The sequence below is a fragment of the Phalacrocorax aristotelis genome, chromosome 2 (genome assembly GCF_949628215.1).
Source record: "Phalacrocorax aristotelis chromosome 2, bGulAri2.1, whole genome shotgun sequence".
Lineage (NCBI taxonomy): Eukaryota > Metazoa > Chordata > Aves > Suliformes > Phalacrocoracidae > Phalacrocorax > Phalacrocorax aristotelis.
In genome coordinates, this window is record NC_134277.1 from 141804984 (window position 1) to 141820483 (window position 15500).

The 15500-nt window shown below is 41.9% G+C and overlaps 1 protein-coding gene and 1 long non-coding RNA gene across 5 annotated transcripts; both read left to right on the top strand.

Moving 5' to 3' along the window:
* Window positions 1-336: 336 nt before the first annotated feature.
* On the top strand, window positions 337-8117 carry PDP1 (pyruvate dehydrogenase phosphatase catalytic subunit 1). 4 transcript variants are annotated; one of them, XM_075085393.1, is made up of 3 exons: window positions 352-484; window positions 907-941; window positions 4185-8117. In XM_075085393.1, exons 2-3 carry the CDS (start codon window positions 911-913, stop codon window positions 5834-5836), a joined length of 1683 nt encoding a protein of 560 aa, XP_074941494.1. In that variant the 5' UTR covers window positions 352-484; window positions 907-910; the 3' UTR covers window positions 5837-8117. The 4 variants fall into 4 exon arrangements, with proteins under 4 accessions (XP_074941497.1, XP_074941496.1, XP_074941494.1 ...); XM_075085394.1 differs by having other exon boundaries at window positions 352-393; XM_075085396.1 differs by lacking the exon at window positions 907-941 and having other exon boundaries at window positions 337-393.
* Window positions 8118-12594: 4477 nt separating this feature from the next.
* LOC142053572 (uncharacterized) lies at window positions 12595-15147 on the top strand. The gene is made up of 2 exons (XR_012659265.1): window positions 12595-14527; window positions 14569-15147. It is a non-coding gene; the product is annotated as an uncharacterized LOC142053572 (long non-coding RNA).
* The last annotated feature ends 353 nt before the right edge of the window (window positions 15148-15500 follow it).

Here is a 15500-nt window from a genome sequence, read left to right on the forward strand (position 1 = left end):
CTCGCTCTCCCACCGGTGGTTCCCTCACGGAGGGGCAGCTCCCGCGGCAGTGCGGTGGAAGGAGGGAGAACGGAGGAGCAGCGGGGTATCCCCTCACCCTCACTGGGGGAGAGATGGAGCGGGGAGATGGAGGTGAGGAAACGACCGCCGCCTACACGCTCCCCCGCCCCTGCGCAATGCAGACGCGCGCGCGCGCGCACAACTGCCCCTTCCCCCCCACCCCGGTTCTCTCAACCGTCGCCGCGCCTCCGTGTCACGTGCCCTCCTTGCCCTCCCCGGCAGCCAATGGGCGCCGCGCCGCGGGCCGCAGGGCCCTTATAAGGCGGGTCGCGGCGGGGTGGCTTTGGGCGCCAGGCGGCGGTTGTTGGGGTTGGTCGGTAGCACCGGCAGCGTGTGAGTGTCTCGGTCCCGCTTGGTCCCTCCAGCCCCTTCCCTGCTCCGCCCGAGGGGCTGGGCTGAGCCGAGCCGTCCGTGAAGGGGCCAGGTCTGTGCCCGGGGCAGAGGGATGGGGAAGAGGGTCGTGTGCGGCCATATCGGGGCCGCCTGAGGGGGTAGCGGTCCCCGCCGGGGCGGTGTCCAGCGCCCGCGGGCGGGCCCTAACCGCGGCAGTGGCGCATCGCCTCCCCAGGAAGGGAGAGCGGGACCGGAGGCGGGCGAGCTCGGGGGCCGGCGGGGCGGGCGTGGGCGCTGGCTGCCGAGCTGCCATCGCCGGGCGGGCGGCGGCCCCGGGCGGCCGCCGGAGGGCTGCGTGCGTGTGTGTCTGTCTCCTCCTCCCCCCCACCCCGTGTCGGAACTCTCCGTCTTCTCTAACAAACTCTCTGCTTTGCTTCTCCCCCGTCCCGTCCTTCCCCCCCCCCCCCACCCGGCTTCTGCTTTGTGGATGTTGGCGGCTTCTTGTTGTGGCAGGAGAATGTGTGTGTGTCCCGGGCCCAGGCGGATCGGTAGGTATCTCGCACCGGTACTGGCGGGTCGGCTGGGACCCGGGGAAGGGACTGCCAGGCTGGACGGAGGGAAGGGCGAAAGGTTCTGCTCCCGTTGGACGTTCCTCGTTCCTCCTCCCCATCCTCTCTAGCAGGCTAATTCCTGCAGGTCTGTCGAGTGCCCGAAAGGCACCTGGGTTAAGTGTTTTTACCTGAAGCCACGGGTGTCTTTTGGCACAGTTGAGGCAGGTGCTTTGGAGGAACCTGTCTGTGCAGCATCAATTGGCCTTAATAATACAGTTACAACAAGCCTTTAATAAAGGAAGGAGTAATATTTTTTCCATTTTATCAGTGTAGTACTACAAAACCCATAAATTGACCATCTGACTTGTTATTGGCCATACTACATTTGTAGCCTGAAAAGTAGCATTTGTGCCCTGTTCTGGGCTTGGAGAGGTATTTAATACTGCCTCGATTTTAATCTCTTGACAAATCTTGATTGGATTGTAAAATTTTTACTTAATCTTTTTTCCTTCTCTGTCATCTCTAAGATCCCAAGATTGTTACGGTTGATCAAAAGTAATTATTTAAGGGCTAGCTGGAGTGTCTGTTATATTTGGGGCAACCATGTTATGGGGATAAACGGGACAGGCTTAGGATAGTTTCACTTCAGGTTGGCAAGCTTAGAATTTATTTACTTAGCTAGGATTTGTTAAATCTGGTGTATGAAACAGACTGATATCTTAAGCTGACATGGATCTGCTGTAAATGATACAAATTGTGGAAAATTTGAGGCCAACTTCTTACTACTTCCTCTTGGATTTCATGTAATATTTAATAAACTATTGATTAAAAATCAGCAAAATAACCTCTGGTGGCACTGTAGAGCCACTGTAATAGCAGCACATTTGTATTTTTTTTGCTTCATCATGTATCAACAGCAAAACTGGCAGAAGAGTTTTTGTGGCACCACGTATGGGTCGGCACTGAACACAGATACTTAGCAGTCAGAACTTCATTCAGTCAGAGTCTAACAGGAGAGCAGTGCTGGATCTCGGGACCTGCTGTAGACTAGGCACACCTGTAGAACCTTGAGGTTCCCATTCTGTAAGAAAAATTTTTTCTTTTAAATGTTATGTCTGGAAATATACAGAATTGTTATCAAAAGAGCTCCCTTCTAAATAGATGGCAGTGATTAAACTGTAACTCCAAATGTATATTTTACTTCTGTCATGCTATAGGCATGTGAAGCTTGGGCTGGAGAAATAGACTTCCTGGGAAGCAAATAACATAAATTCAGTATGTATCTGGAAGTTCAAGCCCATACACTGCTGCTGAGTGCCTATACAGCTGATTGTGGTCCACAGGGCTATAACCAGAGCTCTTCCTGGTAGCTGAACATCAGAAAACTGGCCAGTTCAGTCTTTATACTGCTAGTGGGAGACCTGGGGGAGGTCATGGAGAAGAATTTGTCAGTGTAAGCCAAGACTGACAGCCAGTCATTCATGGGGAATGAAGCTGTGATGCTAGGAAGCCAGTGGAGTGGCAGAAACATGAATTCTACTTTGCTTTCAGGACTTTGCAGGAATGGAGACTATTCCTCTATTACAGAGAACAAGCAAGCTTGGAAGGAAGAATGTGACTTGCTTCCTTCTCTGGCAACACAGAGAATGAGGTGAAGCTTCATATATTTGCAGACACAGCTCAGCTGATCCGGGTGATCAGAGTCCTCTGGCAGAATCTATGGAAAGGTTATGGGACAGAGTGGTCGCAGAACATGATTCCTCCTATGTTGCATGATCCTTCAGATTGAATATTGGGGCTTGCTGCCTATTTTATAGGGGCCGTGTCTCATCTGAAATACTGGTATGCCTGCGTGGCTAAAAAAAATTAATTCAGTAACTGAAGCAGCTTGCACAACACAGCAGTATTCAGTTTTTCAGTAGAACAGTTAAGTCTGAGATACGGTGGTGCTGACAGACTAGTACTTATGACTACAGTAAGCTTTGTATAAGATCATTTGTAATGGTCTTTTCTAGGCAGAGCTTTTATGATAAAACTTGATCATAAAAGATGGGAAGAGAAAATTGAATTCCCCTTAACTGTGTGCACTTCACACAAGGCCACAGTTCAAGTTTTTTTTCCCACTATGGAAAAACACTTGCTTCCTGAAGTACAAATTGTAAAAGACTTCCTGGTATTGAGGCATAGTGGATAAAGGGGTTTGAGGCAGTTGCACTAATGTTGTGATTGGGTGTGTAAATGGAGACAAGAAAGAGTATGTTAGAATAATGTTTCTTCAGAGGAATGAAAATTACAAGGAAGGTGTTTTTTACATGTGGCAAAAAGTAGAATACTTTTCTTGGATACAAAACTTGCTAGTTCAGTGTTAAGATAAACTATTTTTAGACTATTGTCCAGGGCTCTGCTCCAGTCATAGAAGCAAACACAGCTTGCATGTATTCTTTTAATTGGGTAGCTTTTTAAAGTAATTTACAAGCCTAAAATTTACTGGGGTAGATGAGCTGTTGGTAGGAGAGATGCATTTGCTTTCAACCTCTGGTATTTTTACATGATAAGCTAGAAAATTGCTGCATAGGCTGCTGTGGCTATTTTGTAGATGTGCACCATGGTTTCACCCAAGTTGGAAGCTTTGCATGTGAAAGTGGGGGAGAAGAAACAAAACCTGCTACTGACTTGTGATTGCTTAAAGAATATCTGCTCTCTATGACTTGCTGTTTGCTTTTATCATCTAAACAATCTTCATATTAAACCCAGTTGTGTGTCATCTCAAAGTTGTTCTTTGAATCTTACTGTTACATGCTTTATCTCTTCTTAAGCTTTATAGAAAGACAGTTTTCTTCGCTGTGTGCCACAACTGGCTCTGTCAGCTGGGAAATCAGCAGGAAAACAAATCTCCATTGCAGAAGGTGGCATTACTGTAGTGTGCTCCATGCTAACTGTTGTCTTTAGTCCTGTTTGAAGCTGCATTGTCTGTTTGGATGATGTTTTCACTTCCTGCCTGCTAGCTGAGTGGGTGTAAGAGCTAAAATGTCTTCAGTATGGTATAGCTTTTTTGTTATAGCCAATGTAGTGTCTATAAACAAGAACCTCTTAATGCCTGTTCCTTCTCAAGACCCATAAAGCTATGAACTCCATATAATAAGCAACTTTGTTAGGATCTGTAAATGTCTTAACACAGAGTTCTGGGGGAAAAAATCTGTTAGTTGTTCCCCTAAGCATAGTTGTTATCTTGTCTTTCAGCAATTCCAGTCCGAAGCTCCAGGCTACCATTGTTGGCTGATGCCATGCCAGCACCAGCTCATCTGTTTCCATTGATTCGTAACTGTGAGATTAGCAGAATATGCAGTACTGTGTGTTACTGCCACCACAAACATCTGTGTTGTTTATCATCTCATTTTGCTCACGGTCACTTCAGATATGCACCTCAGAAGAAATTTGCAGCACTTTATAGGCCAAAGGAGAACTTTAATCACTTCATTCACACAAGGGATTATGCTTCCACGCCACAGAGATTTTACCTCACCCCTCCACAGGTCAACAGCATTCTGAAGGCAAATGAATATAGTTTCAAAGTCCCAGAATTTGATGGTAAAAATGTAAGTTCTGTCCTCGGCTTTGATAGCAACCAGTTGCCTGCTAATGCTCCGATAGAAGACCGGAGGAGTGCTGCCACTTGCTTACAGACAAGAGGAATGCTTCTGGGTGTGTTTGATGGCCATGCAGGTTGTGCTTGTGCTCAAGCTGTCAGTGAAAGACTGTTTTACTATATTGCTGTCTCTTTGTTACCTCATGAGACCTTACTTGAAATAGAAAATGCTGTGGAAAGCGGCAGAGCTCTGTTACCCATTTTACAATGGCACAAGCATCCCAACGATTATTTTAGCAAAGAAGCTTCCAAACTTTACTTCAATAGTCTAAGAACTTACTGGCAGGAGCTCATTGATCTCAACAGTGGAGAGACTACTGATGTGAAAGAAGCTTTAATTAATGCTTTTAAGAGGCTTGATAATGATATTTCTTTGGAAGCTCAAGTAGGAGATCCAAATTCTTTTCTCAACTACCTGGTACTGCGAGTAGCATTTTCTGGTGCAACTGCCTGTGTGGCCCATGTGGATGGTGTTGACTTGCACGTTGCAAACACAGGTGACAGTAGGGCAATGCTCGGGGTTCAGGAAGAAGATGGATCTTGGTCTGCAGTTAATCTGTCATATGATCACAATGCACAAAATGAACATGAAGTGGAGCGTGTGAAAACGGAGCATCCAAAGTCTGAAGAGAAAAGTCTCGTGAAACAAGATCGTCTCTTAGGTCTCCTGATGCCTTTCAGAGCTTTTGGTGATGTGAAGTTTAAATGGAGTATTGAACTACAGAAGAGAGTAGTAGAGTCAGGCCCAGATCAACTGAATGACAATGAATATACAAAGTTTATTCCTCCAAACTATCACACACCCCCATACCTCACAGCTGAGCCAGAAGTCATACATCACAGACTACGGCCGCAGGATAAGTTCCTGGTTTTGGCCACAGATGGGCTGTGGGAGACAATGCACAGGCAAGATGTGGCTAGAATTGTAGGGGAGTACCTCACTGGTGTTCACCATCAGCAGCCAATAGCTGTTGGTGGCTATAAGGTAACTTTGGGACAGATGCATGGTCTCCTAACAGAAAGGAGAGCAAGAATCTCTTCAGTATTTGAAGACCAGAATGCAGCAACTCACCTGATACGTCATGCGGTGGGTAACAATGAGTTTGGCACTGTGGATCATGAGCGACTGTCCAAGATGCTTAGTCTTCCAGAAGAGCTGGCTCGAATGTATAGAGATGACATTACAATTATTGTGGTGCAGTTCAACTCACATGTTATAAGTGCATGTCAAAATGAGGAACTATGAATTCAATGTAGTGAACTAGTTACCAAAGTTGTAACAATGGCCAGTATGAGCAGCAAATTTAAAAGAAAAAAAACCCAACAAAGCCCCCATAGCAAATGAATTGGTTGCTTGCTAGATTCAGCATTATCTATTGTTCCTGCCTTCCCCCAGAGCTCTAAATACATGGGAAGTGCTATTGACCTAATACAAACTTGAAGAGGATGTCACGGCTTGGTTTTGTAATAGCTTTGCACTATTGATTTTGTGAATGCTGCTAGAACAATGTCTTGAATTTGGCAGAGTTAGATGAGGGAGGGAAGGAGGATAAAGAATTAACTATCAAAGATCTGGCTGTTCAAGAGCAATGCCTGTTTAGAAACATCTGTAAATACCTACACATTATCTTAAAGGATGACTAAAAAGGAGTGTTGTTGAATTCTTACAGGGCTAATTCATGCAAAGTAGATATGATTATTTGTGAATATATTGTCTACTGTTTCTTCTAAGCAGGTCACTTTAACCAAGTTGTCTCTCTTTCATATGGACAATGTCATTCACTTAAGGATATTTGTCTAAGTGTTGACTTTCAAGGCAGGTCTAAGCCATAATCAGTACCTGAGGTTCTGTTACAGCTTAATTGTGTCTTATGCCTGGTAACTTCTAAACTTCCTGTGCATTAATAGTTTATTGGATGTAGGTTTCTGCACAACTTGCAGGGCAATAATGATATGTTACAACATGACATGCAGTAAGATACCAGATAACTTTGTGGAGGGCTTCAGTTTGTAGGATGAAGAAACTCTCAGACCTTTCAAAAAGTCAGTGGTGTTGGTCAAGACTGTGTTGGCTTTCCCAAAGGCCATGTCATTCATGGACTCTGCCCCTCTCTGGTGTTACTTATCTGGTAAATAAATTTTCAGTTGAAAAGACCAGGAAATCACTGCTAACTGCTCTGTGGCTTTGTAATTTGCACTCACTTTCACTCTGGCTGTTTCAAATGGTCACATAGAGGATGTCTTGTACTTGAACTCATCCTTGTAAGAAGTCAGGTCAAAAACTACAAATTAGAAAAAAATTGAAGTACAGCTTGTAAATAGTGTTTTAGTTGGGAAACTAGCATGCATGTATATGTTTAATGGCTTTTTCTAGCAACTTCTTCATTAGCAGCTCTGTATTCCTGGACAGCTGGTATATGCATGTTCTTACAGTCCAGAATGCTGTCACAGAACAGTCTCTGAAATGGGTCTTTCTGGCTTGTAATGGTTGAATTTGAACTTAAAAGATTGGCTATAACTTGTGTCCCTGAAGTTGTTGGGCCTATAACTGTAAAAAGGTAGGGACTGACAACTACTTTACTGGTGGTCACTGCATCTATTTTAGGTATGTTGCATTGTATACAGATCTATTTTAACCTACCCTTACGTTAAAAACTCAAATGCTGGCTGAAATACCAGCCCTTGATGACTGAGAGAGCACATGTAACTTGATTCCTGTGTTCTAGAGAACAATGATAGGTCAGCTTATTTCACTTTACTGAGGTATTTCAGTTGAAATACCTCCCTAGGCTTCATCATAGCTAATTAAATCAACACTTCAAAAACCTAGCTTATTATGGTTAATTGAGTAATGTGGCATTTTCTACTCAATACAAATACTGCCAGTTAATGCTACTGTTTGAACAATGAATCTGTGCTACAGTAAACATCAGCTCTTCAAACTCACAAATGCTATGTGTACTTAGTGGCCTGCAGCTTTAGTATGTCTGTTTCTTCACCCAAGGTTAACGTTATCTAAGTTCAGATTCAAGATGTGCACAACCCTTTATTTGAAGGGAAAAGGGGAACTTCAAAATGCTTACACAAGTACTGGCTGTTGACATTGCTTCTGTATACTGTGTTTTGGTGACTGTGCCATTAGCTAGGTTAATAGACTTTATGTTCTGTCATTCAAATGTGGTATGTATCTAAGCTGTTGCAGTATTTAACTTTCTTACTTTTTTATTGTTAAAGCTCTGTTACATGTATTGATGTATTTAACCTATGATTATTGATATGGATTTGGTACAAGTCATAGCTAGAAGAAATCAACATCGGTCCCATGGATACAACTTTTACTAAGGAAAAGCTGCTTTTTGTAGTAAAGATCAATATGTATGGGGTCAGACAAAATAATATTTATGTATTGCTTGGAGACTTGCTCAGTATGTATGCAGTGAACAGAAACAGTGTAATTGCCTGCTGAATGGGTGATCTGAACAAACATCTTCTAACAGATTCCAATAAAACAACCAATTATGCAGAAATCCACGTGTATTGGATTGATACAGAGTGTGAGAGCTATTCTGCTAGGAATATGAATTACTTGTATTTCAAGAATGTGTTCTGTTGTGTAGTCCCTATTATGAATAGAGCAGATGGCCAAGCAAAGTAGAAGTGGAAGCAGATTTGAGAGTTGGACAGAGCTCCTAAATACCACTGAGAGGCTTGAACCCCTGCATCAGGCATGCTGGTGCTGCTGCCCCCCGGCAGCAAAGTTCAAATCTTTCCATCAGTATCACTCTGCAGTTCCAATCATCTCGTGATTACTTTCAGGGGTAGTGCTGCAGATAAAGCAGCAGTATTTGAGATCATTAAGCTGTGGACTGTACCCTGTGTAGAAAAATACAACATTTCATAAGCAATCTAAAATACTTGCATGCAGATTAAGGTGGCACAAGAATGAGTGAATTCTAAACTAAATAGGAACAGCTCCTATGCCACATGCAGCAGACATGCTCTGTTTGCATTGTCTACCAGACTTGTTGCATTGCAGAAAGTATGCCTCTACTTTATATGTGAGGGGGATGCTGTGATTACTTTTCCAGATAAGGGTTTCACATCTGCAAACAGTGGCTCAACCAAGAAGGATGGCTGAATATTGATAGTCAATACAAGCCTTTAAGTTCACCTTTAAATCTTTAACTCTTTAAAACTAAGTTCTAGATCAATGTGTCAACTGTTTAACATTAATACTAGGTAAGAGAGGAATGGGAGATCTTCTCTTAGTCTATGCTTTTAACTTAAGGCTCTGTTAACGCTGTTGCCTAGTGTTTGAAATGGTATGTGCATTATATTTGCTTTTGACAGTATTGTACAACTACTGTTGTGATAACTTCTGTATTCTCCGTTTGCTTTCTATGTGCATGACTCAGTGAGTACAGAATGTATTAAATTATTTTCCCTTTCCACTCATTTCCTCATTGCAGGTCAGAGTTTTGCATATAGCAGGCTTGTAAAACATGACACATACAGCAAGGAGCATAGTCTCATCATGAAATGTGGTTTGTAATTAGACTCTTAAAATCAGGTCCCTGTACTTGGAACACTTCTGGAGTGAGGATGCCTGGTAACTATTAGTGATAATGCTCTGCAGAATGGCTGGTCTGGTCTGTTCTTCCTCAGTGGGGAGGCATAGCTGTAATGAGATTACCTGGCATGGATGGATAATTCAAATTTCTAGTTCTAACCATCTATGGTGTCCTAAGCTCCCTGATGCAGACAGTCTATCTGGTTTCATGACTCTAATAGATGCGTGCTATCTGATTGGTAATGGTGACTGTTGTGAGCATCGACTGATGAACACAGTCATCAGTGCTGCTGCACAGCAGTCCAAGAGAGTGCTAGCACAAGGCATTGTGGGGTGCTGAGGGAGTTAGCACCTTCTACTTTATTTCTTTGATCCTATGTAAGAAGTTTGTGCAGCTCCTGATTATTGCTTGGTAATGTATAAATAGAAATGAGATCTGTGGAGTTGGAAGATCTGGCCAAAATGCCCTGTCTCTTAATTTCATGAAGCTTAGAATGAAGCAGATCCTATGGGTAGGAGGAGAAGTAGCTTTCTTCCAGCTTGCCAAATGGCACACTGCAGCTTGATGCTGTTATTTTGCTATACGGATGATGAAGTTAGGTCTAGTTTAACAAAATGAGGAAGTCCAACTCAGCTGTCTCCAGAGATAATCATCTGTATCCTGCTGAGAGGTGCTTCAAGTGTGGTAGCATTCACCAAGCACTGTTTTGGCTTTTTTCTGTTCAGAGGCTTACCTAGAGAACTTAAATACTTCATTGTTGTGTATTTGGTCCTGTGTTAAAACAAATGTGCTCAAAGTGAAGTAGGCTTTAGAATGAATGCGTTCATGGTTTCTCACACTGGCTTAACTGTTTTGTACTTTTTCCCTATTTTTATTTGAAAGCCTTCCTTTGCCAAGTGCCTTTAGTTTCAGAATTTTCCACCTTCTTGTGTTGCTTTTTATTCAACGGTGAATGCAGGATATATTAATGTCTTCTCTAGCAGTGAAGTATTTGCACAGGAAGAAGACTTGCTAACGTGTTCTGGATTAAATTATTTATTCAATGGCTACAGCATATTTGATTGCTGTGTGAACAAGTAGATATCGTCCCTTTGTCAGGAGCATGTTGTCAAGTACAATCTTTGCAAATTCATTGGTAGAATACTTTTCAGATTACTGTTAACCTGACATAGCAAATCTTGGTTAGCGAGTTATTTCTTATAGTATACTCCTTTAAAATATGGTGTTAATTAGCCTGTAGCTTAAACCTAAGTATAGAAATGTTCTATCATCAAAAACCTGTGCAGTGAAGGGAACACAGGTTCACTTCACTTTTCTCCTAACACAACCAGCAAGGTATTAAACATTATTTATGACCGGGTTTTTTAACTACTGTCTTGTAAAAGCAAAAACTTAGAACTAGTTCTTGAGTTGCTCTTCCCATGGAAAGTAGGTTCTTAGGGGAGGGGAAAATAAAAGCAGACCAAATCTTAAAATTAATCCTTTAAATGGACAAACCAATTTAAATTTTGTTCCTTCTGTTTGACATCCCATCCATGTGAGTGCTGAGGCACAACCTGTGTCAATTGTACATAGCGTCTTGTTTCAATGGAAGAAGCTTAAGTAGAAGAACTGAACTCAACAGCCCACTTGTCAGGTTTCAGTAGTAATAAATTGCCCACCCCACTGATGTGGTAAGTCCAGGGTCATATTTGCAAAGTAATAGGTAAGGCTACGCTCTTGGCGCATTATGCTGGTTATGCCTCCTCTTTTGTTTGCTGCTCATATATATTTTAATAATAAATTGCTGGGTAGTGGGGAAGGATAACCTGACTTTGATAATTGGATCACAAGTGGAGCATAAGTTGGCAGGAGCAATGTGTGGTGAAAACAAAAGCAATCTGAGATGGATAAATTGTCTATTCCCATCTGTGCTGCACGGTCTGGGTGGGTGGGGGGAGCCACCACACACACAAAAAACAAAACCCCCAAAACAAAAAAAAACCCAAAAAACCAAACCAACTTGTCTTGAGTATTGATCAGTGTGCAAGTCTTCTGAAACAACATTTTTGCAAATCACTTGCCTAATCAGTCATGAAGCTTTCCAGGATTACATAAAACAAAAGAAAATACAGGCATGGTTCAGTATGCCATTATAACAAGGTACTTTATTTCACTTGTGGCAATTAATAGGAAATGAGACTTTTTGAGGGGTGGGGGGTAACCTTAACAAATAAAAGGAGTAGACTAAGATGCTATTCCCCTCAAAAAACAGGACCATACAGTACAAATGTGCAGGGTGGCCCTAGACTTCCAATTATTTTCAGATAGTTCTCCCTATATTCTTTCTGTGTTGAGGGAGGAAAACAAAGGGTGGAAAAACCAACCAAGTGTGTATCTATTCTTATGGTTCCTAGTCTAAGTAATCAGTCTTACAGATTGCAGGGGATGTTTTATGCACTAGGCTGTTTGCTGTCATTGGGGTGGATCTTTCTTTGAACAGAAAAATTATCCTTAATTTAAAGACTTTCTATTAGATTTCCTAGCTAGGAAATCTTATTTAATAAAACTTGCCAATGCTAAACTATTTTTATATAGCATCATGAATAAACTGTTCAGCTCTAATTTCCTGTATCTGCACTTGAGAGCAGTATTTGATGTATTGCCTCACATCTTAATTACAAAATTAATCCAGTTAGGTCTGTCTCATGTCACATGATGCTGAAAGACAGGAAAAACATCTAATGAAAAACAGGGAAGTCATTTATGTTGGCGTGAACAGGAAAGCACCCCATGAGCTGACACACAACCATGCATTAAGCCCAGTTTCGTTCAAAAGCTCTGTATTCTAATGAAATGAATCAGCTCCCTGTGACTTGCCTTCATCAGAACTGTTGCAAGCCTATAATCAGTTCTGTAGGTCTTCCCTTGCCCATCCCTAATACTTCCTTGCCCACTGTGCTGGCTCAGCAGCTGGGCTAACATAAAAATACTGTTTTCTAGGATTTTACAGATTATCAGATTATAGGTAAGTTTATTAAAATGGCTAATGGTAATGAGACAGTGTTCCCAGTTGTAGGCAGCTGGGAGAGGAACAAACGGTGCTTCCCTAATAGCAGCCTCTTCTAGAGCAGAGGGGAAACGCTAAATCTTTAGTCATCTAACAAAAACTGGCTGCAGTACAGAAGACCTAGCTATAGTAGTACTGCAGTGCTTGGCAGGGATTTATTACTCTTGCTAAGAAGCAAGGTGTATTAATCTGTACAGCATGCTACCTTAGTACAGCTCTCCTACTCTGGAAGTAGTTCAAGTGTCTCTGCAAAGCTCAGTGTTTTCCTATGTATACGTAGTCACTGGCTGTTGTGGGCAGGTATGGTACTAGCTTTATCTTAAGACTCCTGAACTTGGATACTTCTCTGTGTGCCTGCATACCTAGTGTTGAAGTTGTTATTGCAGGTGGTGGAGCTGTATTCAGTGCATGCTGTGGAGTCTTGATAGCTATTCAGCCGACTCCACTCCTACATTAAACTCTGCTGGCTGTAATAGAAGCTTTGTTACCTTGTTCGTGTATAGGCAGCTCAATTCAAGTGTTCTCTGGAGGCAAATCTTAACCATTCTTTCCAATGTCTTCAAGGATACAGTGGTCCTACAGTTTTTGAATCTGCCACTTGCGCGTAATGGCTGTCTCTAGGTTTTTTAAATGAGTGTTCTACCTAATGTACCTGCAAATAGCCCTATTACCCCTAGGCTCCCTTTGTTTTGCCTGTTGCAGAGCCCTGACCATGTTTAACAGTTTTAAGTGAGCAACTATGGTTTCCTTGGCATAACCTCTAAAGCCTGCGCTTGCAAGAGTGTTCAACGTTCCTTCTAACTTGAATGAGAAGGAATTTATAAAGTAAAGCTCAGAAGAATCTATCTTCTGCTCATTCTACTACAAAGCTCGGTTGTAAGAACAGCTCCATAGAAAATGATCCAGGCCTTTACATAGTTCCCCTTTATCTGAAAAAGAAATAAAAATCCCTATACTGGGGAGCAAATGCCGCCTTATCAAAATAGTCCAGCTTGTAAGAGACTAAAATATTAATAATTAAGGAAAAACACCAAATAATCCTAACCTGTAGTTAGTACTATAGAAGGGAGAAGGGTCTTCCAGCAGGCGGCTTGTCAGGACTGTAATGTGGCAATTCTGCCAGTCAGTGAATCTGGTCTAGAAACGGACACTGAGATGCCATTCACAGTTTGGCAAACACTGACATGAAAGAGTCTGAGAAGCTGTCTAGCTCAGTGTTAGGAAGATACAGAAGCATAAAAAGTATTTTGTAGGTGTTTGACAGATACCTGGCATTCTGCAGGGATTTTGGATTTTTATTTTTATTTTACATTTGGCCCATGTTTAGATAATGTTATGCCAAATCATCTTCAAGCTGGTGAACAGATACATAGTTTCTATAGCCTATAGATTAAGATACCCACTACTTAGAGCTAAGGAAGGCTACTGACTGCTCCTGGTACTTTGTCAAGAGTATGTAAGAAACTATTGTGGAAATCCAACAGACTGAAGAGTACCAGATGGAGAGAAAGTAATACAAGATTAGGCCTTAAAGAAAAATAAAAACCCTCCAGGTTGGTAGCTGGCAAGCAGTCAAGCTGATATTACTGCACTTTAAAGCCACTGTAACAAACAAAATTTTGTGAATTAAAATTGTCTGGGCTGTGACAAGGGTTCAAACAGAATATATCATTACTGAATTTGGTAAAAGATACAACTCAGACAATTTTGATGCTTTCTGTATTTGCTAGCCTGTATTAAAATAGAAATATCTGAGTGCTATGTGCCCTATTTCCCAATGCAGCAGCTCACAAGAGCCTTTGAAGCATGTCACAGCAGTGAGATTAAAAGCTCAGTTCTGAAGTCAGGGAATTGTGAAAATCCCTTTGATATGAGATCAAGTGTTCCCAGCATATCTGCCGGAAGGGTGCTTGGAAGCTCTGACTCTGTGCAGCAGCAACTTAAAAAGAAGAAAAAAAACAACAAAAACCACAAGATCTGTCTAGCTGATGAAGAGACAAAAAGCACATCATAAGCTGTGAGGCAGTGACTAAAATGGCAGTGAGTAGTTAGGAGGCAGTTTCAGAAAAGCAACGGAATGTGCGGTTTTTCAGTAGTACACAAACACAGTGACTGTGAATTCTAAAAAAAAAATTCTGAATAAAGTAGGAAAATATAAGTGGGGGAAATCATGTTATGTGTCTTCAAAGAAGAGATTATACACAGGAAAGAAAAGCTGTATGATTGTGGCATAGAAGACATGCAGAAGGCAGCACAATAAACTATAATGGTGTCAGAGACAGTTCTGAAGGCAGAGATCTTATATCAGTTACCGTTGGTGTCATGGTCCTGCTCAGAAAAAACCAAACCAAACAGCAGGCTGCATGTGAGAGCCGAAATGGCTGAATGCTGAAACTGAAGACCAAAAAAACCTGCTGCTTTAAAAAAAAAAGGCAAGCTGAACAAAGTACAGGTGCTGCTGCTTTGATTTTTTTTTTTAAATGAGGTTTACTTTACCATTTTTGTGCAAACATGAAACAAAGACACAAGTCATCAAGACACATGAACGAGCATAGGGAATTTTAAAAACCAAGGACTGAGCACATCACAAAATAGTGCCTTTCTGATTTTCACATTGCCATGGCACCTCAGTGCAGAAGAAAGAAAGGAAGCTGTGAGTGAGGAAGGAAGAAAAAAGGATCGGAAAGGCTAAGTAGAGGAAAGAAACAAAAATCGGAGCTGAGAAGCACCCATTGGAAAGAAGGAAGAAGAGGCACACAAGAATTCATGTAGCTGCTTTAATGCATTGTCAAGGGTAACGCATAGTCAATCCGTCATGTCTTTTTCTTTGTATCATAGCCTGGTAAGGGTTATTTTTCTCTATTCCCTTTTGTCTATCTTTTTATTACTGAATTTTCTTTTTCTGTCAACATCTTCTAATTAAAATGATGGCTCTGTGTTTTTTCAGTGATTTTTGGGCCCTAAGGCTATGCCTATAGACCATGAAAAGTTATGTTTGTCTTACGATGTAGTTAAAAGTAGCTATATGCTGACATTTTCACGGTGGTTAAAAGCAAAAACAGAAGTTTCTCTCTCATGCGTTCCACCAGTCGCTGCTTAAATAAATACTAATCGTTGTGGTATTCCCTTGTTCAACAAGTTTTTCTAGTTCTCCATACCTCGAGGGAATGCTGCTGTCCTGAAGACAAAGTACAGAGGCTTCATTTTCTCTCTCTTAAATCACCCTCACCCAAGAGAAGAGCCTGCTGCAAGCATGCACATGGGTGTCCATGTGCTTCCCTTAAACGAAA

Excerpts from the sequence above, each read along its gene's own strand:
- PDP1 (XM_075085393.1), top strand. The coding sequence starts at position 911 with ATGTGTGTGTGTCCCGGGCCCAGGCGGATCG. Across the intron at positions 942-4,184 it reads TCCCGGGCCCAGGCGGATCG|CAATTCCAGTCCGAAGCTCC; the intron begins GTAGGTATCTCG and ends CTTGTCTTTCAG.